General features: G+C 44.9%; 1 protein-coding gene across 1 annotated transcript in view; it reads left to right on the forward strand.

Moving 5' to 3' along the window:
- The window catches only part of edn3b (endothelin 3b), a 31,926-nt gene extending 28,828 nt beyond the window's left edge, over positions 1-3,098 (forward strand). Inside the window, exons 3-4 of the mRNA XM_052091564.1 lie at positions 435-575; positions 2,592-3,098. Coding sequence (XP_051947524.1) covers positions 435-575; positions 2,592-2,637 — 187 coding nt within the window. The 3' untranslated portion in view covers positions 2,638-3,098. The remainder of the gene's footprint in view (positions 1-434; positions 576-2,591) is intronic.
- The last annotated feature ends 19,808 nt before the right edge of the window (positions 3,099-22,906 follow it).

The following is a 22,906-nucleotide window of genomic DNA, read 5'->3' on the forward strand; positions in this document are numbered from 1 at the left end:
GCCCCTGCTAACTTGATTTTCTCCTTTTACACAGAGCTATGGAAGGAACTGTTCTTTCAAAATAACATATTGCCAAGAAAGCCTTTTTCCGTGTATGTGAAGTCGAACAAAAATGTTCCTCACATAGTTTTAGTTTTTTTATTTATGAAATAATTCTTTCATATTGTCCTTTCAAACCCAAATGTGCAAATTCTTTGGGGATCAATGCATCTAAATTTGCATTATTGTTGGATTAAATGAAGATCAAATCAAATTGCCCACAGCTTTAAATGGAGCTTATGTGTATCAGTAATTCTGGACATTTGAGGATACTGGAATTAGTTGGATATCTCTGCTGTACTTAATTTAAAACTACAAAATAAATAATATTTTTGTTTTATTCATGAATATAATATATTCTGAGTTCATGTCTGGCCTTCACTTCCTGTCTGTAGGCGCACAGTTCCATACGGCCTGTCTAGTTACCACAGCCCTCAGCGATTGAGACGCTCCAGTGGCACAATTGGGTCTGTGCTTCATCGCTGCACATGTGCAGACCACAATGATGTGTTATGCCACAACTTCTGTGATTCAAGGTACAGTAAACAAATTATTCAAATGTGTATTTAAAAAGCTTTATCTTTTCGCTTTGGTATTTACATTTGTAAGCCTATTTACTATTAATGGATGTCTGGAACTTATTTTAATGCTTGATTGTAGAGGATGACACAGTGGCAAGAAAAAGTATGTGAACCCTTTGGAATAATCTGCATTATGTATACATTTGTCTTAAAATCTGGTTTGAACTTCATCTAAGTTACAACAATAAATAAACACAATGTGTTTTAACTAATAACACACAAATTATTGTATTGTTCTTTTACATACTGAATAAATTGTTCAAACTATCACAGTTTATGTTGTAAAAAGTAAGTGAACCCCTAAACTAATGAGGTCAACTAAAGCTAATTAGAGTCAGGAGTTGGCAAACCTGGCATCAAAATATTGAAACGAGATTGGAAGTGTGGGTTAGAGCTACTTTTACTTTTAAAAAGCTCTCAAACATTTTGAGTTTGCTATTCACAAGAAGCATCTGCTGACATGGATCGTGCCTTGCAAAAAAGAAATCCCAGAAGACCTACGATCAAGAATTGTTGCTTTGTATAAAGCTGGAAAGGATAACAGGGTTATCTTGAAGAGCTTAGATATTCATCTGTCCACATTTAGACCAATTGTCTATAAATGGAGACGATTTAGTACTGTGGCTATGCTCCCAAGATGACTAACACTGCAGAATGCTCAATGAGGTAAAAACAAACCCTAGCGTGACAGCAAAAGACTTGAAGGAATCATTGGAACTGGTTAACATTTTTGTTCATGAGTCTGTGTCTACTATATGGAAAACATTAAACAGGCATGGTGTCCATGGCAGGGCACTACGAAGGAAGCCGCTGCTTTCCAACAAAAACATTGTTTGCCAAAGACCACCTTGACACTCCACAACACTACTGGGAAAATGTTTTAATGACTGATGGCGCTACTGGTAACACGTTGCATCAGCAGCCTCTGAAACATGGGTTGAAGTCTCGTGGAATCCTGTAGTAATCACATTCACATAATCAATGTTGAGCGCGTTTCGAAAATTGCGTTTTCCATTTTTTCCAAGATTAAATTTTTACTCCACTGACAGTTAGGTTTAGGGTTGGTGTTAGGGCATATGGTTAATAAAATATGCATTCCTCTTCACTGTATTACATATTTTACAACTGAAAACAAGACACTTTACAACTTGCTTTTGGTGCTCCTTTGTAATAATTTCACCCTGAAACTGGGGCTCACACATACCCATACATTCAACAACACTTCCAGTATCAGCCACTAGGGGCAGTGCTTTACATTTCAGTAAGCAATTTCCTGCCTACTGTTGCCAAATTCACAGTGAGATCAGTCTGGTCACATTTAGGTAGTAAGAATGTAGTAGTATAGATGCAATCCTAAAATACTATTTATTTCTAAACACTAGAAGATGCTATTATTTTAGGTATATTGTTAGCATAATGATGCGAGTGAGGTAGGGGGGAAGTTTTCAAAACATTGTTTGTGCTGTTTCTGGTCATTTATTTTTAATGAGGTTCCTGATCATTTCCATCTGACTTAAACAGATGGTGTGCCACACCACACATCCTTTTGTGAGTCTATCACAATGTAACCCAGGCTTTGCAAAGAGTTTGTAATTAAAGAAAGGCTAACTACACTGGACCCTATAGCTAAACCACAGTCCGGAATAAGTGCTGTTACTCACTTCACATGTGAACATGGCTTTACACAGAAGTTTTGGAGGAACAGCTGCAAAAATAATAATAATACTTTTAAGCTTCAGAGAGAGGGCTGTTTTTGGTGCAAGAAACCTTGACAAGCATAAGTAGTGAACCACAGGGGAAAATGTTAAACACATACTAGACCCCTTTAAGGAAATATAGTCTGTTCAGTTTTTCAATAGGTTGCTTAATGTCATGGAAAAACTTAGGGAGATGTTTATTCTGATCAAAACACATCATGATACAGTGTGTAATCCTTTATGGCTCTGTTTTTTGTTTTGTTTTTTTACACAGAGCACGGAATAGTGGACCAGACAGAATTGAAAGGACAATGCCCTGAGTAAAAACTCTGCATTTGCATCTTCACCTCTCGAGAGATCTGGACTCATGATTAACATGGCACCTTTCTAGGCACAGGTTTTGGATTTTACAGACTGTGATTTGGAGCAGCAGCTACCCGACATTCCTCACCATGCATTTCCTGGAACCCCCTTGACTCATCTGGTCCACGGTACCAAGTGCATTCTTCAGAAAACACATTGCAGATTTTGGAAACATGTTTTTAGGACCAAAATCTTTGCTTCAAGGTGTATAACCACTGTGCTTGTTTCAGCTTGCTTCTAGACTAATTATACAAAGATGAGCATGCTTCTAATGCAAATGTGGTCTTCCTTACATTGGGAACCTTACAGTGTTGAAATACGCCTGTAAAATACACTGTACATTGATCTCCACTTTTTTGGCTGAATTTCTATGGACACTGGGTAAAGATAACTTGAACCAAAATATCTCCGCTTTCCTGATACAAAATAAAACATTTAGCATTTTGAACACTATATAGGATTAACTATTTAACCCTGTAAAATCTGACAAATTGTCAGAATTTTTTTTTATTATTATAATTTTTTACATTAAACAGTTTTTAGTATCATTAGACCTACTATAAAAATAAATCGTAAAAAAAAAAAAAAAAAAAGGAAAGCATTTTTACAAGGTTTTTGTTTTTATGAATCCTGTTTGATACCTTAGGCTTTAAAGGTCATTATTCTCCTGAGGCCCAGCAATTAATTTTTGTATAGGACATTTTGTTATTTAAGTTTTTCTTAGCATATACATGATACAGTGGTAAATCTTGGGATATTATCAGAGGGCTCGGCCATGACAACTTCCTCTCCTTGGTCTGTAAATATGGATTTAAATGTATCACAGTTCAATTAAGCACAGCAAATATAATATGAACAAAATTTCCTTTTTTCAATAAAAATGTTTATCATATGGTATTTTATGCACCAAACACTGTACTGACATTTAAAAATTGTCAAACTTTTTTCGCTGGGTCTCAGGAACTTATGGTTAGATGACATCTTAATAGATGGTAATGAAAAATAATGAGATCTTTATAATGACAGAACAGGCTGCATATATGAATATACACAGAAATATTAGTTCACACTTAAAATATATCTTCTCAAATGTATATGACAGAATTTTCAACGTTTTGTGATTTTCTTGTTGTTGTTGTGGGATGAATGAATGGAATGTAATGGTGATTGAGAGATATACCTCAAAAGCCTGTTGTATTATATTTGATACATGGATTTCAAAGGGGGGTTTTAAATCAAATACTATTCCAAATTTTAACCAAACATAATTTGTTTATATTAAGCCAATACTCATTTTAAAATATCAGTAACAATGTAGTCATTACTGTCATTTTTACTTTAATAAAATAAGCTGTCATTTATCACAACATCAGAGTCACTTTTTGCGCAAGTCTGCCGCCAATTAAAGAAGAGCGATATAAACATTGAAACCACTTTTCTCACAAATAACCACTAGACGGTGCCATAAACATGTGAAACTGACATACCTTGGGTTGTTTGGCTCGTCAGCTGGAACAGAGTGAATCAGGAACCGTCAAATGTTGTGTATCATATTTGATACAAATGGCTTTAAAGGGTTAAATTGTCTCTTGAGAATGATTGCCAGATTAAGCACCATTTCAACAATGTTCAACATCATGAAAATATTCCACCCCACAACATTTGAGGAAGTTATGACATTTATACTCTTCAGATGGCTTGAAGCTACAATAATGTTATTATTCATGCAAAAGTATGGAATAACAGTCAAAATAGAGGGCCGTATATTAAGAGTGCTAAGCGATACACCGGTCCCCTTTTGCAGTGACTTAAAAATTAGTCTACGACAACAGGTGGAAAAATACCACTACAAATTAGATCATTGTCACGAACCCTGCTCCCTCGCTCCGCCCCCTCGAGCTTCCATGCTCGTTCCGCCCCCTCGAGCTCCCACGCTCGTTCCGCCCCCTCGAGCTCGCACGCTCTTTTTGCTCGCTCGAGCCCTCATGCCCACTTTGCTCCTACTCGCTCACATGCTCGAAGGCAATCTCCCTTCCTCGAGTTTCTCACGTGTTTCCAATCCCCCAGAACATTATGACCACCTGCACTCGCGTCATCTGCACACCTGCACATTAGTTTCACCTGCACTCGTCTCATCACCTGTCATGGTTTACACCTGCACTCGCTCCTATATATATCACTACACTTTCATCTCACGGTTGTTGGTTATTGTATTTAGTTTCCCGTATCTTTGCCCCCCGCTAGTCTCGTCTAGTTTTGACCTCCTCTCGTTCACCTCTTAGCTTGCCAGCTCCCCTTGTTCCCCTGTCTTTTGCTCCCACTAGTCTCGTCATTTTCCTCTTGATTCCCCGGCTTTCGAGCTCCCCTTGTTCCCCTGTCTTTTGCTCCCTCTAGTCCCGTCTCGCTGATTCTGATTACCCCGGCTTTGACCCCTACGCTCTCGTTGACCACTCTCTCCTGGATTTGCCCCTTTACCCTATCTTGATTCCCCGGCTTCGATTTAACGCTCACCCTGACCATTCTTCACTGGATTTGCCCCTTGATTGTACTTTTGCCTGCCTGCAATAAAACGCAGTTTGACTTACATTGTGACTGTCTCTTCTTGTGCGGGTTAGAGAATAACCAACCGTTACCGAAGACAGTCACAATGCCCCACGCTGAGGATTCGCGCAGCTCACTAGAGCGGAGGTGCACGTCACATTCGGCGCGAGGAGCTACAGTTTGGAGGCAGGACCGAGCGCTCGCGGCCCAGGGGCAGCAGGTATGTTCTTTGTCTGATTTATGTCACCCTGTTTCACCTGTGTCTGCCCCTGAGCCCATTGATGCTTTCCACACATCCGCGAGCGCCGTATGCTCTCCATCCCCGGAGAGGTTTTATGGCTCATCGGACGCGAACCAAGGGTTTTCCGTGCAAGGCAGTGGTTATGTAACTCAACCCCGTCCTTGACATTATGGAGCCAGCGGCCCGACTCTTGGGTTTGCGCCAGGGGAGCCAACCCTTGGAGGCTTATATTATGGATTTTTGTGCCCTGGCGTACCAGGTGAATTTTGATGAGGTGGCTCTGAAAGACATTTTTCAATTTGGACTGAATGAGCCAGCCTCATCATTCATGCCTGGTGGTCGCTGCTCTCTCAACCTGGCTCAGTTTATTGACCTCGCCCTACTGTACGCTGGTTCCTTGTTTACTGTGGGGGAGGCAGAAACTGAACCAGCGTTCCATACCACGGCCCCCGTCTTGAAGCCTACCACGGCCCCCGTCTTGAAGCCTTACACGGCCCTAGTCCCGAAGCCTGTCACGGCCCTAGTCCCGAAGCCTGTCGCGGCCCTAGTCCCGAAGCCTGTCGCGGCCCTAGTCCTGAAGCCTGACATGGCCCTAGCCCCGAAGCCTGACACGGCCCTAGCCCCGAAGCCTTACACGGCCCTAGCCCCGAAACCTTACACAGCCCTAGCCCCGAAGCCTGACACGGCCCTAGTCCCGAAGCCTGTCACGGCTCCAGTCCCGAAGCCTGACACGGCCCTAGCCCCGAAGCCTTACACGGCCCTAGCCCCGAAGCCTGACACGGCCCCAGTCCCGAAGCCTGACACAGCCCCAGTCCCGAAGCTTGTCACGGCCCCAGTCTTGAAGCCTGGCACGGCCCCAGTCTCGAAGCCTGGCACGGCCAGCGAGTCAACGCCCATGCCCACCACGGCCAACGAGCCAGCGCCCATGCCCGCCACGGCCAACGAGCCAGCGCCCATGCCCGTCCCCTGTTGGCCGAGGACGCAAGAGAAGGAAGAGGGCCCCTTCTCCCCAGTCTCGTCTTGTGCTCAAGACCGCAGAGGTTCGCTCAGAGTCTTCCACAGCTCTACCGACCTCTGCTCCGCCCTCAGAGTCTTCCACGGCTCTGCCGGGTTCTGCTCCGCCCCCAGAGTCTTCCACGGCTCTGCCGGGTTCTGCTCTGCCCCCAGAGTCTTCCACGGCTCTGCCAGCCTCTGCTCCGCTCTCAGAATCTTCCACGGCTCTGCCAGCCTCTGCTCGCCCCTCAGAGCCCTCGCGGCCTCCGCCTCTCGAGTCTCCCAAGGCTCCTCCTCCCAAGCCTCCCAGGGCTCCTCTCAAGCCTCCCAGGGCTCTTCCTCTCGAGCCTCCTAAGGCTCCTCCTCTCGAGCCTCCCAGAGCTCTACCTCCCAAGCCCCCCAGGGTTCTGCCTTTCAAGTCTCTCGAGCCTCCCAGAACGCCGCCTCTCAGGGCTTCTCCTCCCGAGTCTTTCAAGGCTCCTCCTCCCAAGCCTCCCAGGGCTCCTCTTCTCGAGCCTTCCAAGGCTCCTCCTCCCAAGCCTCCCAGGGCTCCTCCTCTCGAACCTCTCAGGGCTTCTCCTCTCGAGTCTTTCAGGGCTCCCCCTCCCAAGCCTGTCAGGGCTTCTCCTCTCGAGTCTTTCAGGGCACCCCCTCCCAAGCCTCTCAGGGCTTCTCCTCTCGAGTCTCTCAGGGCTCCTCCCCCCCCTCAAGCCTCTCAGGGCTTCCCCTCTCGAGTCTTTCAGGGCTCCTCCTCCCCTCGAGCCTCTCAGGGCTCCGTCCCTCGAGTCTTTCATGGCTGCACCCCTCGAGCCTCTCAGGGCTCCGTCCCTCGAGTCTTTCATGGCTCCACCCCTTAAGCCTCTCACGGCTTCGCCTCTCGAGTCTCTCAGGGCTCCTCCTCCCCTCCAGCCTCTCAGGGCTCCATCCCTCGAGTCTTTCATGGCTCCACCCCTCAAGCCTCTCACGGCTTCGCCTCTCGAGTCTCTCAGGGCTCCTCCCCCTCTCAAGCCTCTCAGGGCTTCCCCTCTCGAGTCTCTCAGGGCTCCTCCTCCCCTCAAGCCTCTCAGGGCTTCTCCTCTCGAGTCTTTCAGGGCTCCACCCCCTTCCAAGCCTCTCAGGGCTTCGTCTCTCGAGTCTTCCAGGGCCCCACCTCTAGAGCCTCTCGAGTCTTCCACGACCTTTTTCCCCGAGCCTCTCACGGCTCTACTCCCAGAGACTCCAGAGCTTCCTAGGGCTCCTCCTCTCGAGCCTCCTACGGCTCCACCTCCCGAGCCTCCCACGGCTCCACCTCCCAAGCCCCTCACGGCTCTGCTCCCAAAGACTCCAGAGCTTTCTATGGCTCCGCCTCTCGGGCCTCCTACGGCTCTACCCCCCGAGACTACAGAGCCTGCCAGGTCGTCGCCTCGGGGACCTCCCACGGCGCCACCTCCATTGGCTCCACCTCCTGAGCCTTCCAGGCCTTCCCCCCTAAAGCCTCCGTCGGCTCCACCTCCAGAGCCTTTCAGGCCTTCGCCCCTAAAGCCTCCTTCGGCTCCACCTCCAGAGCCTTCCAGAACCCCACCTCCAGAGCCGTCTACAGTGCCACCTCTGATGGCACCGCCTTTCACGGCTCAGCCCGGACTTCCTGACCCTCTTCCTGTCCTGTGGCCTCTTCCCTGGCCTCCGGACGCTATTCCTGTCCGGTGGTCACCTTCCAGACCCCGGACCCAGTCCCTGTCCTCCAGTCGCCTTCCAGACCCCCTGACCCTGTCTCTGCCCTACGGCTGCCCCCTAGATCTCCCGACCACCCGCCTGTCCGCTATGTTCCCCCAGACCTTGCCTTGATACTGCCCATTGACCCCATGGACTGTCTCATTTCCCTCTGTGCCCCTTTGACTGCCCTCAATTTTGTTTGTGTGTTTTGTGGGTTGTCTGTTCAGGGTTTTTTGTTTGTTGGGTTAGTCCAGCACCACTTCCTCGCAACCGAGCGCGGCCGTCAGGAGCCGTCCGTTTTAGAGGGGGGAGTACTGTCACGAACCCCGCTCCCTCGCTCCACCCCCTCGAGCTTCCACGCTCGTTCTGCCCCCTAGAGCTCCCACGCTCGTTCCGCCCCCTCGAGCTCGCACGCTCTTTTTGCTCGCTCGAGCCCTCACGCCCACTTTGCTCCTACTCGCTCACATGCTCATAGGCAATCTCCCTTCCTCGAGTTTCTCACGCGTTTCCAATCCCCCAGAACATTATGACCACCTGCACTCGCGTCATCTGCACTCCTGCACATTAGTTTCACCTGCACTCGTCTCATCACCTGTCATGGTTTACACCTGCACTCGCCCCTATATATATATCACTACCCTTTCGTCTCACGGTTGTTGGTTATTGTATTTAGTTTCCCGTATCTTTGCCCCCAGCTAGTCTCGTCTAGTTTTGACCTCCTCTCGTTCACCTCTTAGCTTGCCAGCTCCCCTTGTTCCCCTGTCTTTTGCTCCCACTAGTCTCGTCATTTTCCTCTTGATTCCCCGGCTTTCGAGCTCCCCTTGTTCCCCTGTCTTTTGCTCCCTCTAGTGCCGTCTCGTTGATTCTGATTACCCCGGCTTTGACCCCCTACGCTCTCGTTGACCACTCTCTCCTGGATTTGCCCCTTTACCCTATCTTGATTCCCCGGCTTCGATTTAATGCTCACCCTGACCATTCTTCACTGGATTTGCCCCTTGATTGTACTTTTGCCTGCCTGCAATAAAACGCAGTTTGACTTACATTGTGACTGTCTCTTCTTGTGCGGGTTAGAATCATATACAACTGTAAATATTAACATAATAATTGTCACAAGATTTGCAGAGGCAGGACCCAAATGCAGAGTTAAAAAATAAAGGATTTATTTATAAAACCAAAAAGGCAAATACAAACATAAACAACCCTGTAGAGGAAAAACTCCATCCATCATAGGAAATCCTCTGGAGCTGGACTGGGGCAGACAAATAGTGACCAGGACCGGCCAGAACCAACAGAAGAGATTACGAACGAAACCGACATGAGACACACAACAAAATGGACAGCACACATGATTAGACTAAAATAGGGAGAGAAATCAAACAGGATAACAGACAGGGCAGGTGGACCTAATAAACAAATAATAAGCAAACAAGGAGGTGGGGTATGACACAAGACTGAGAGACATGTGGCAATACAGAAACAAAATAAAGCCATGTGCTCTCACAAGAGCCAAGACAACAGGCAACATGCGCTCATGCCAGCCAACAGATAAGACGAGAGAATGCATGGCATCGCTAACAAAACAATGCCATGCATTCTCACACTATGGTAGGAACTCCATGCCAAAACCCAAAAAGAGTCCGACCGACCAACAGACCGACCGATCACCTGACCATACATCTTGTGCTTAAGTCTTACACAGTGGGTGACCCAATTGACCACATCATGTGACGACCTGACTTGATGTCAATGTCTTGAATTAGCTGTTTTTTTTAATTAGGTAAGTAGCCAAGCTGTTGTTTAATGACTATAAATTGACAGTACAGGCACTATATAGGTATATATTTTATACCCAAAACTATACTCAACCATTTTTCCTGCATCCTGCCATCCTGCTGTACTTCCCTCAATAAGCATTTAGAGAAAGGTGTTGTAGGCTATTCTAAGTCATTCTGAGTGATGGACTGATAGCTATGAAAAGCTACAACCTGTCTATCATGACTTTCTCTGATAATATTGAAAGGAACTTACACACCACATTCCATGACAGAAGGATCTTAAGTTCGATTTTCATTTTTTAAATGCAATGTGTGTGTGTGTGTGTGTGTGTGTGTGTGTGTGTGTGCGTTACTTAAAGAGAGCAAACATACTGTGCATACATACATACTTAAAAAGTCTTAAGTCCTGTCTTTCTATTTTTTCACATTCGTTTATTATTCAAACATTTATAATTTTTATATAATATTTTTTAAACTTTTTAAAATGTTTCATATTGTTATTTGTCAAATTGCTTAATTTTATGTTGTGTGCTATATTGTCTCACCAGTTAGAGATAAAGAGTTTCGATTTCAGGTCTTCAATGTCATGGGACGATGTTGTGAAGAAGTAATTGTCCATTGACTTTGCATGATATAGTAACCCTTGTTGAATTTGTGCTGGTCAGACAAAGTCAGACTGAGCATTGAGATAGACACGATTAAGATTATTCAATAAATTCTACTCATTTTACCATTACATTGTCTCCTGCCTTCTTCTGTATTCCCCCTGCTGACTCTTGGGCTGGTAGGAGAGTGAATTAACATACAGGCTGTTGATGTTGACTGGTTTTGCAACAGACAGAACTCTGATATATGGATATCTTCTGACAGAGAGAGGAAGGTCTTGTGAACAATGGATCTAACATGAATTTTCACTGCCTCATGTTTTCATATTCAAAGTATATCATTGAACACTGTACATGGCATCACATATTTGTCTATAGGCTATATACATATAGCAGGATCAGTTTACGTAAATAAAATTTAGTAAAGAAATAAATATAAATAAAGATAACATTTAAAATACAAACAAATATTTCCCATCTGAATCCATACATTACTTTCAATATTTAAAAATTGCAGGTTCTGCCATACTGTAAAACGGTCACACTCCATACAAAACACTCCGAATGAATACGTTTTGATTATTGTTATTTGCACAGACACCAGTATTCATTTTGATAATAATACTCTCAAAAGCTCAAATTGATGCCTATCAATCAATCATTCTTTATATAGTCAGTCTCTGTATCCCTCTTTCCAGGAAATCTAGCGAATCTCCAGATGATGCCATGTGCAGCTATAAGAGAGCCTTCTTTACATATTCATAAATACCCCCATTTTCTGATGAATATTTCTGTTTTCTTCCCAATAATAAACATGTTTCTATTATTGTTCACATTTGTAGTACTGTGCAAAAGTCTCTGGCACATTAGATGGTTCACAAACGTATTTGTCTTAAGATGGTTAATTTCTGTCTTTTGCTTTAGTGTGTAAGTAGGATATATCAATTTTAGAATTTAACATCTTTAGCACATAGAATTGAATAGAAGAAGAACAAGAAGCCATACTATAAATGTGGGATTATATGAAGAGAATGAAGAAATTAAGGCAACCTAAATCCATAGAACTGTGTCAATTTCTTCTTATGAACATTCTACTTGCCAACATTGTTGAAATACTTTGTGCAAGTATACACCAAATATTTATTTAGCTTTTTTATGTTTACTGTACTTTGTATGAATTTAATTAATAAATAAAAGCTATTTATGACATTCTTTTTGAAAACTCCACATTTTACAGCATTCTGCAGCTGAAGCTGAAAGTTTGTTGTCACAACAAACAAAAAAATTGACCATGGATCATTCAAAACGGCAAACCTCCAGAGAAACACCGGTTTTAAAAACAAAGAAACCCCTAACAGAGCAGAGTCTACAAGCAAAAAGGGAAAGCGACAATAATAAGTCCGTAATAAAACCCAAATCAACACCGGCTTGGATTTTCAGACGTGGCGACAACTCGAGATATGAAAGGATTTAAGTGACCCAGAGAGGGCTTCTTTCTTACTCAACAGTTAAGATATTTTAATGATATGGTTTATGTATAATTGTGTAATCACACACGTCTTTATATTTTTCTTTATAACAGCAATAATTTATATAAATAAATCTTTTAGTCCTAGGCTTGCCAAGGACATGTGAGTCTTGAAATTATGTTGACCACTGGTTGGTAACAATGAAAATCTATAAATTAGTTACTACCATGGTCTATACTGCGGTTCAGAATATCCTGCAGTTATAAAACTTAACAGCGTTTCACCTTATCAGACTAGCAATCATTGTGTCTAATGTTAACAAAGGTTGCCTAACTTTTGTAACGTCATTTATATCAAAACAACAATGTTTCCAAAAAGTCAAAAGAACAGCCAATCATTTGTATCAATACCAAAACAATGTTCTTCCTCAAGATACATGCATTTTTATTTTTTAACTGTTTGAGGGCCAAAAGTTACTTAGTGTAGCTATAACTACAGTATATCAAACTTATAAGGTAAAATGGTATCCCTGCTAATACACGATGTACCAGTTACCTAATGTATTCGTCCTTTTTGGTAATTTCATGACTTACTAATAGGTAAATGGTCTGCACTTATATAGCGCTTTTTTATTAACCTTAGAGGTTACCAAAGCACTTTACATTGTGTCCCAATCACCCATCCACACTCACATTCACACACCAATGGCGGCAGAGCTGCCATACAAGGCGCTAGTCTGCCATTGGGAGCAACTCAGGGTTCAGTGTCTTGCCCAAGGACACTTCAGCATGTGGAGCCATGTGGGCTGGGATTCGAACCACCAACCCTGCGATTGGTAGCCGACCCGCTATACCATCTGAGCCACAGCCGCCCCTAATAGGCAATGTAACTGCAACGTCACAGGCTCGTAATTTCATTACCATTATATGGCCAATTCACAACGTCATCTTTACATCCTCCTAATGTTGCAAGCTTACCCAGAATGGTCCAGTTATGTAATAAATGCATAATATTTTGGGAATTCCATGACTTACTGACAATGAAACATCAACGTCATGAGCATAAAATTTCATTAACTTATTAAATCGTTTTTTACATTCTCCAATATGATCCCAAACAAACAAAAACAAAGGTTCAGTCGCAACACAGGAAAATTGCATTTCTATGACAGATTTGTGATGTAGCAGTTTAATAATTGCTATCATTCAAGTTTTGTACACCTGTATTTGGATAACTAAATGGAAAGGAATTAAACCTCACAAATTGTGTCATTATAAAACAAAATGTTTACATTCTAATTAGGATTTCATGCATTATTTGCATTTTTATCTGTTTGCTTTACAGTCTCTGAATCCTCTGCACAATATAAGAGCCTGCATGTCAAAATAAAGTAAAAAAAAAACAATACCAGTGATTTGAATTAGATCTGTTGGGAGACATCCACTTAATGTGCATAAATCAAGTGCTTACATATTTACACAATAACAAATTGAAACCACAATAACTTTGCAATGTGTTATGATGAGCAGAATTTGCTATTTAAAATGTAAAATGTCTCCAGTCGCAACAAAGAAAAAGAAAATCTCTTTGTTGTTTTTTGCAAAGTTAAAACATATTTAACATGATACGCATAAACAATGATCTTTTAATATAGTGATGGATGGTAAATACACAATACATACTGTAATGGATGTAATAGAACTGCTGTAACATCTGAGGTTGTTACCCATCCTACCAACCACCAGAGGGAGCCCTCTTCCAAATACTGATCTTCACCCATTACTTCACTGCTCATTTTCTGTTTACCACATGTATATATAGCCATGCAGTTCCAGGGTGAGTTTAATGTCTCTTTCAGAGCTTGCAAACAGGATGAGCTCTGGATCAAAGCATCAGAGAGCGGGTTGGTGCATTCGGACCAGGACTGGACTGGTAATCTAGCATACCGGTTATTTTTCTGGTGGGCTGATGTACTTTGGGGCCGAACAGGGGCAGAATGGCCATCGGGGGAACTTCAGATGGCTACGCCACAGCCCAAGCCAACTGCTTGGCCCCGGCGTAGAGCCTCCCCGCTGAAAGCTGATGCCCACCGCCTCACGGCCTGGCGCTAAGAGCCAGAGGAAATCCCACAAGCACCCCTGAGAAGGAAAACCCCTGGGAGCAAGACGTCTGCCAGAACCCTGAAGCTGGTATCCAGGCCATTCCATCCCCCAGTGGAGGGCCGGAAGGAGTAGTTTCCTCACTCCCTGGGTCACACAGCCGGTGTTTACAGCTGTCATTATCACGACAGCCAGACATGAACACTCGCGGCCTGGTCCTCCCACCTTCACACACCCGGCTGCGGCACACTCAGACCAACCCCCCTTTGCTGACTGGTCCAATGGTGGGTATGCAGAGTGAGGTATGTGCTTCAAGGTTCCCCTCAGCACAGCCACAAGCTCGGGAAGCGATAGAGCCTGTCCTTCCAGCGTTCTACAGCCCTTACTTCATCGTGCCAAAGAAAGGCGGTGGGTTGCGGCAAATCTTGGACCTGCAAATTCTGAACTGGGCCTTGCACAGTCTCCCGTTCAAGATGCTGATGCAGAAACGCATTTTGGCATGCGTCTGACATTAAGATTGATGGAATTATGCATTCCCCCAGTGAGTCTGCTTGCACAGACTTTGTGCAAGGTCAGGGAGGACATGGAACAGGTAAGACTTGGTTCTTGGCTCTCACGCTCTTCGCGACAGCCCCTCCCTGGTATGTTCCCCTGAGGCAGGACCTCCTCTCTCAGGGACGGGGCACCATCTGGCACCCATGCCCAGACCTCTGGAATCTCCATGTCTGGGCCTGGACGGAATGCGGAAGATCTAAGTGGCCTGCCACTGGTGGTGGTAGACACAATCACTCAGGCCAGGGCTCCTCTAAAAGGCAGCTATATGCCTTGAAGTGCCGTTTGAACGCAAGTTGATGTTCTTCCCGAGGCGAAGACCCCCAGAGATGCGCAGTCTGGTCAGTGCTTTGCTTCCAGCAGGAGAGGCTGGAGGGGCAGCTGTCCCCCCACCTTGAAGGTGTATGTGGCTGCTATAGCGGCGCACCACGATGCGGTGGACGGTAAGTCCTTGGGGAAGCATGACCTGATCATCAGGTTCCTAAGAGGCACCAGTAAGCTGAATCCTCCTAGGCTACACCTCTTTCCCTCGTGGGATCTCTCTGTGGTCCTCATGGGCCCCGTTTGAGCCCTTAGAGTCAGTAGAGCTAAAGGTGGTCTCATTGAAAGCTGCCCTCCTGACTGCGCTCACATCCATCAAGAGGGTTGGGGACCTGCAGGCGTTCCCTGTCAGTTACAACTGCCTGGAGATCAGTCTGGAGTACTATCATGTGGTCTTGAGACCCCGACCAAGGTTTCCACGACCCCTTTTAGGGATCAGGTAGTGAGCCTGCAAGTGCTGCCCCGGGAGTAGGCAGAACCAGCCTTGTCGTTGCAGTGTCCGGTGCGTGCTTTGCGCATCTACTTGTATAGTACATTTCTAGCAGACATCTGCAGGGCAGCGGGCTGGGCAAGTCCAATCCAATACCTTTGCGAGATTTTATAATCTCCAGGTTGAGTCGGTTTCGTCACGTGTGTTGTCAGGTACGAACAGGTAGGTATGCGGGGTAGCTGGCCGAATGTACCACTTACGTACAGTGCCTTTCCTCCCCTCCGGGAGGGGAAGACATGTGCTTTTTTTGCCCCATGCGATTTCACGAGATGGTGGACCCTGGATGTCCTTCCTCCCTAGCCCTGTGGCTGGCGAATTCGGTGGAGGAATTCGTAGCTGGGCCCAGTACGTATGCCAGGATGCCCTGTAATGGGATAGGTGCTCCACATGTGCTGGTTACCTGTGGTAACCCCCTGTGATGGTAGGGGTAGCCAGGGGGTACATGGAGATTCATCAGGTGGATAAGGCGTTTACGGTGCACTTGAGCCTGAAAAACGCCACCACCTGGCAGAATCATCTGGGACTCCCATTCAGGGCCTGTAGGTCACGTCGTCTCTGGCGACCAAAGCATGAAGTGCCACTAGACAGGCCATCTCTGCCCTGCATACCACAGCCCTCCTGCAAGTACCCCAGGTCAAGGCACTGAAAGAGCTGCATGTGTCACCACCTGACTGCCTCCCAACCAAGAGCTTTGTACCATAAGCTCTATGTCTGAGAACTATCCAATGGGTCCACACTTCATTGAGCACAGGACACCCTGGCATCCAAAGAACAATCACTCTGGTACGTAATTCCTTCTGGTGGCCATCTGTAATTGATGTTACTAACTATCTGAAGTTTTGTCAAGTGTGTCAAGACCCCTAGGGAACTGCCCACGGGATTACGCCAACCACTGCCAATACCCCAAAGACCATGGTAACACCTGTCCATCGATTTCATCATTGACATGCCAAACTCCAATAGATACACCACCATACTGGTAATTATCGATCGATTTTCAAAACCATGTAGACTTGTCCCTCTCAAGGGTTTACCCATGGCTATGGAAACTGCTAATTCTCAATTCCACCGAGTATTCAGAATCTATCGATTACCAGAAGACATTGTGTCCAATCAAGGTTCACAGGGTTCTGTAAAATCTGAGTTCTGTAACATCTGAGCTTGTTACTAATCCTACCAACCACCATTGTTCATTGCGAAGTATTGCCAGTTTACCCTGCCTTACCAAGTGTTTTTCCATTGCCATTGTTTCTTGATTCATGTTATGACCTTTGCCTGTTTATCTGAATTTACTGCTTTTTGGATTACCCTTTTTGTTTGCCTGGTTGGACTGTCTATTTGGTTTATTGGATTTATCTGCCTGTTTTACGAGTACGTCTCTCTGCCTGCTGTTTTGGATTGTTTGCTTGCACATGGATCCTAACACCATCTCCTTGGCCAGTTCGGTACAACTGCATCTGACTGGACTGTTGGTTTTTCTGAGGTAAGACGCTTTTCATATCACAACACAATATAAACATTTCTTAACTTATAAACATAACACTGGAATATTTTTATATTTACATAGAGCCTGACAGAATCTCGACTGACCGCAGATAAACAGGACAATGCATATTTCTTAGGCACTTTTTTACTTCTGCTGCATCTGAGAAAAGAGGATGTTTTTCTGAGGTAAAACACTTATTACTTCACAACAAATAAATTACTTTTATTAAATATGTACTGAAATATTGTGTGTAAAGGTTCCTTGAGGTTTGGAAAGACATTAAATCCATAAAACCAGTTTTTTACCATTATATAGTAAACCACGAGGGCTCAGGCTCGCTCACCGTGGCTGACGTGGCCGCAGGCTCGCTCACAGTGACAGGCATGGGCGCAGGCTCGCTCACAGTGACAGGTGTGGGAGCAGGCTCGCAGACCGGGGCAGGCGTGGGCTCTGGCTCGCAGACCGGGGCAGGCGTGGGCCGGGAGGCGGAAGCCCGTTTTCTCTTCCTCCTCCGGGCAGACGAAGTGGACCGCGTGGGTTCTTGGAAGGCGACTGGCGCGGGGGTTTGCTCGCTGACAGGTGGGGCTGGCGTGGTAGGGAGCGCCAGGGACGGCTGGAGAGTCTCCGCTGTGGGTGGTGAGGTAGGGTCCTCCTTGGAAACGCCCACAGAAAAACAGAGAGCCGCACAACAGTAGGGTCGCCTCCAGGAGGTCGCGGAGGGTCCAGCCGCGTGTCGCCTGAGGCAACCGCTCCTTCAGCGAAGGGTTCAGGTTATCCCAGAAGAAAACCACCAAGGCAGAGTCCGGGAAGTTGGAGAGGCTTGCCAGAGCAAGGAAGTCTTGGATGTGGTCTTCTATGGGACGGTCCCCCTGTCGCAAACAAAGCAGCCGGTAGTTTGCCCGTAAAACTGCTGGATCCATTGTTGGGTCGTTCGTTCTGTTACGATTTGTGTGAAGCAGGAGAAGGCAGACGGGTGTTTAGGATCCAAACGCAGGTTTTATTTAACAAAAATGAACTTAAACAGATAGGAACAAATGAAAACATCCATGCGGGGACAAAACTGAAACTAAAACACAAACACCACGGGGAAACACGGAACTCGGGAAACACGGCAGAACGGGCACAGAGCAAACATGCATAGGGAAATATTAGACGACACGAACATGAAACGTCAACGAACGACAAAGGGAAGGGGAAGCAGCGGGGTTTAAATAAAGAGACACGGTAATGACAAAACAACAGACAGGTGCAGACAATAACGCAGAGAAGGGCCGGGAAAGACGGGAAGTGTAGTTTACACAAGGACAGTGAGACTCGGGGTGGACAACATGGAAAACGTGACATGGAACGTGATCGGTGATGGGTGAAACGGAAAACCCGGGGCAGACAACAAGGGGTCGAAACATGAAACACGGTGCAGATGACAAGGGATAGTAACACGAAACACGGGGCAGATGACAAGGGATCGTGACACTATACAAGACGTTGCACGCACGTTGTGCGCATTGCAATGCATCTAACGCAGTCACAAAAACAGAGGCCTGTGACATACTAAACTGTTCAATACTATCCTAAATAATGTGACCTGCTTTATTTATTTGTTAAGTGAGAATTGCATTAAACATCTTTTCCCAGCTTCTTAAATAGGACAGGGTAATTCTTGACCAGCATCCTTAACACTGTGTCACATTCACAGATTTATTTGTATCCATTTCTTTTATTTTTGTCTTGTTTGTGAATTAATGCATTAAAAAGTTCCTTGATTTTGGTTAATTTTCCTTAAACAATGCTCAGTAAAGAGTCTTGCTGTTGGTTTAACTCACAAGAGGAGAAAATTGTACTAGACCAGGAAAGTATTTCCAGTAGTTGGGTAGCACAAAGAAATCAAAAGAGTATTTATAAACCCATACTACTTTTAGCTGCTTTGTTGCTAAATCTGTTCAGATAAAACATTTTGCGACAATATTGTAGTTCAGAATATTTATAAACTGTGTAACTGTGCTCAATCCTGAAGTGTTTGCTGAAACATGCAGAAATATAAATAAAAATGTATTTTACATTTCTGTAAAGTATTATCACAGGGGGGGCCTGGGCAGCTCAGAGGTAAAGACGCTGGCTACCACACCTGGAGTTTGCTAATTCGAATCCCAGGGCGTGCTGACTGAGCCAGGTCTCCTAAGCAAACAAATTGGCCTGGAAGTGATGGCGACACTATACAGTAAAAAGGCACCATCCTTCGGATGAGACGTTAAACTGAGGTCCTGACTCTCTGTGGTCATTAAAAATCCCAGAACACTTCTTGAAAATAGGAGGGGTCTAACCCCGGTGTCCTGGCCAAATTCCCCCTTATCAATCATGGCTTCCTAATAATACCCATCCATTAACTGGCTCTATCACTCCACTCTCTCCTCTCCACCAATAGCTGGTGTGTGGTGAGCGTACTGGTACACTATGGCTGCAGTCACATCATCCAAGTGGATGCTGCACACTGGTGGTGTTAAGAAGAGTCCCCTGTAAAGTGCTTTGTGTGTAATGTCAGAAAAGCGCTATATAAATGTAATGTTCATTCATTCATTAAAATGTTATTCATTTGCCATCTGTTCTTTCATGGAAGGCAGAAATATTTGATCAAGCCTTTCTTGCTGACATCATGATGAAAGAAAATGGGGGTCAGGAATAGAGTTCACCATCTGTTAAGTGATTAGGCTTCGTTTAACATTAACTTTACCTGCCACTCATCCATATTTTTTAACCTTTTATGACCCTGATTTTTAAGAATATTTGAATTCTATTAAATCAATTGAGTCATTGTTTGCATACACAACCAAAGCCATGCCAAGCAAGATATATTGCAAGGGGAAACATTAGCTTATAACAATGGCTAGACATTATAGCGTATCTAGATTTGCATACTTAGACATTTTGGGGACATTTTGGAGTAAAACCCTATCAGTGTGTCTAATTTATTTCTAGATTTACCCTAATTTTACAACTCTGCTTGCCTTGAAACTCTTTTTCCACTATTACACAATGTTGGTACACTGCTTCTACAAATGTAATTTTAAGCAGAAAATAAATTGTGTGTAGTTGTGTATATGGCATAATATTTTTTGGAACAATCATCAGGGCCCCACACTGTGTCAGTTACAGCACCAACAGCAGACAGTCAGCTAACCTTGCAAAATTCAATAATGTTATAGATACTGGATGAAATATTCTTGTAATTATGGCAAAGAATGTGTTGATGGGATTCTGTATTCCGACGATCCTGTATTTCATGACAAAAGCATCTGATTTTGTAAATCTGATGTTGCATAACATCTTGCATAATATTTTATCTACTTTTCAAAATTGTTCAGTTATCTTCTAGCCCAGTTATTATGTGCTGTATTGGCTTTAACAAATTTAAGGAATGTTCTGGGTTTGACTACGAAAAAAAATGTTTTAAAAGTTTACTGCATATACTTGTAATAGTGTTAACCAAATGTTAAAATCACTTAAACTTATGTGCAAAATAATATCCAATCTTTGCATTATATGTGCAAAGATACTAGAAAGGGATTGAAGTGCCGTAGTTATACGCAAAGTTCTGTTAACATGGAATCCACCCACAGGAATTATAATGGTAATGCATAAAAAAGGACTATGGAGGCAACTTTACATCTCATATAACACACTTTGTATAGAAGATTTAAATGATTTAAATTCTGGCTTTAGTACGATTTAAGCTCAGTCGACAGCATTTGTGGCAGAATGTTGATCAGCACAAAAAGTTATTTGGATTTGTCCCTTTGTTTCTTTCAAAAAATAAAAATCTGGGTTACAGTGAGGCACCTACAATGAAACTGAATGGGGCCAATCCATAAACTGCTTAAAAATTATAGCCACAAGATGCAAATAATATTTGTGTTAACATGATTTTAATGTGATAAAATCATTACTATCCTTTTCTATATTAAGTTATAGCCAATTTTACATCTTCGTTGGCCAATTTTACATCTTCGTTGCCATGACAACATACAACAATAAATCCCTAAACCTTAAAAATTATGGTTTAAACAACTTTACAGCTCAAATAATGCACAAGTTTTATAAGAAGAATTAATGTAAGTGCTTTTATAAAATTATAAGCTTCACATTTCTGGATTTAAACCCTCCATAAATTCTCATTCACTTCCATTGTAGGTGCCTCACAGTAACGTTGATTCCCATTCTGTCACTCACTCGAAGTTGTGTCGATGTAGTGACACTAGGGGTCGTTCTCAAGAGCCCCGAACACCTCCCATTCTTTGAGAAAAGGCAGATTTTTTCTGAATTGCGGTTGTACTATCAGCAAGCTGAATACTACTGCTGTTCCATTCACCTCTTGATATACAGCGCATTTCCAGTGGCTTTCTCTCCTTCTGCACGACGAGTGCAGATTTTGCCCCTGTAATATGCTTAAGAGTATGTTTTCTCTATTAGAGCACACACATTGACGTTGAACGTCTTTTTAAAGACGCCTCTTTATAAAGATGCCTTTCTGTCTTTGTGTGATTCCTGGATGCAATCTTTATCTCTCCGCTTCCTCACATGTCTGGGCAGCGATCACACTGAGGCAGCGTTTGTGGATGGTTCATGTTCTCATTGCGAGAATATGATGTTGTGGTCGCGGCTTTCCTTCTTCAAACGGGGGAAAGCCAATCCAGCCGCCACCCACAATGCGCCTTCTACCCACGGGTATGAGGCCGGCCTGGCTGGTGCTGGAGGCAATTTCAGTTCAATGGGCATGTAATTACCCATGGTCCTTGCATTCCTGCAGGTACACCAGGCCAAGGCACTGAAAGAACTAAAAGCGTGGGTAGTCCTGATCCCGATGTGCTGCAGGAGCTGCACTCGGTGACTGACCTTGCCCTCCGGGCGATGAAGGTCACAGCACGTGCACTTGGGGAGGCTCGAGGACGACCCAAGAGGCCCTCCTCCTCAGTCGCTAACCTGCCCTATGCCGGTTTCGCAAAGCAAGGTAAGTGCTATGAGCTCCCCTTAGCACAGTCGCCTCGGGTCGAAGCAACGTTCCTCGATGCGACTTCGCCTGCTCCCCCCCATCGCAAGGCCCCACCCCCAGGTACATCAGACATGATCGTACCCCTACGCGATTCAGTTCGCCAGGCGCCCACCCCGGTTCAGCAGCATCCTCTTCACTTTGGTGCAGGCAAGCACAGCCCCCCTCGGGGTAGACACGCTGGCACACAACCTGCCCTGGAGGCTGCACAAATACGCATTCCCCCATTGAGCCTTCTTGCACAGACCCTGTGGCCCCATACTGGCCTACCCAGACTTGGTTCTTGGACCTCACACTCCTCACAACAGCACCTCCCTGGCAGATTCCTCTGAGGAAGGACCTTCTTTCTCAGGGATGGGGCACAATCTGGCACCCGTGCCCAGATCTCTGGAACCTCCACGTCTGGCCCTTGGATGGAACATGGAAGATCTAAGTGGTTTACCACCAGCAGTCGTAGACACGATCACTCAAACGAGAGATCCCTCTACCAGGCAGCTTTATGCCCTGAAGTGGCGTTTTTTTTCGCGAATTGTTGTTCTTCCCGAGCCGAAGACCCTCAGAGATGCGCAGTCCGGTCAGTGCTTTCCTTCCTGCAGGAAAGGCTGGAGGGGCGGCTTTCCCTGTCCACCTTGAAGGTATACGTACACCATGATGCAGTTGATGGTAAGTCCCTAGGGCAACATGACCTGATCATCAGGTTCCTCAGAGGCGCCCAGAGGCTGAATCCTCCCAGGTCATGCCTCTTCCCCTCATGGGATCTCTCTGTGGTCCTACTGGGCCTTCAGAGACCCCATTTGAGCTGCTAGAGTCAGTCGAGCTGAAAGCCCTCTCCTTAAAGACAGCCCTCCTGATTGCGCTCACCTCCATCAAGAGGGTGGGGGAACTGCAAGTGTTCTCTGTCAGCGACTCATACTTGGTGTT

The sequence above is a fragment of the Xyrauchen texanus genome, chromosome 25, assembly GCF_025860055.1.
Source record: "Xyrauchen texanus isolate HMW12.3.18 chromosome 25, RBS_HiC_50CHRs, whole genome shotgun sequence".
Classification (NCBI taxonomy): Eukaryota; Metazoa; Chordata; class Actinopteri; order Cypriniformes; family Catostomidae; genus Xyrauchen; species Xyrauchen texanus.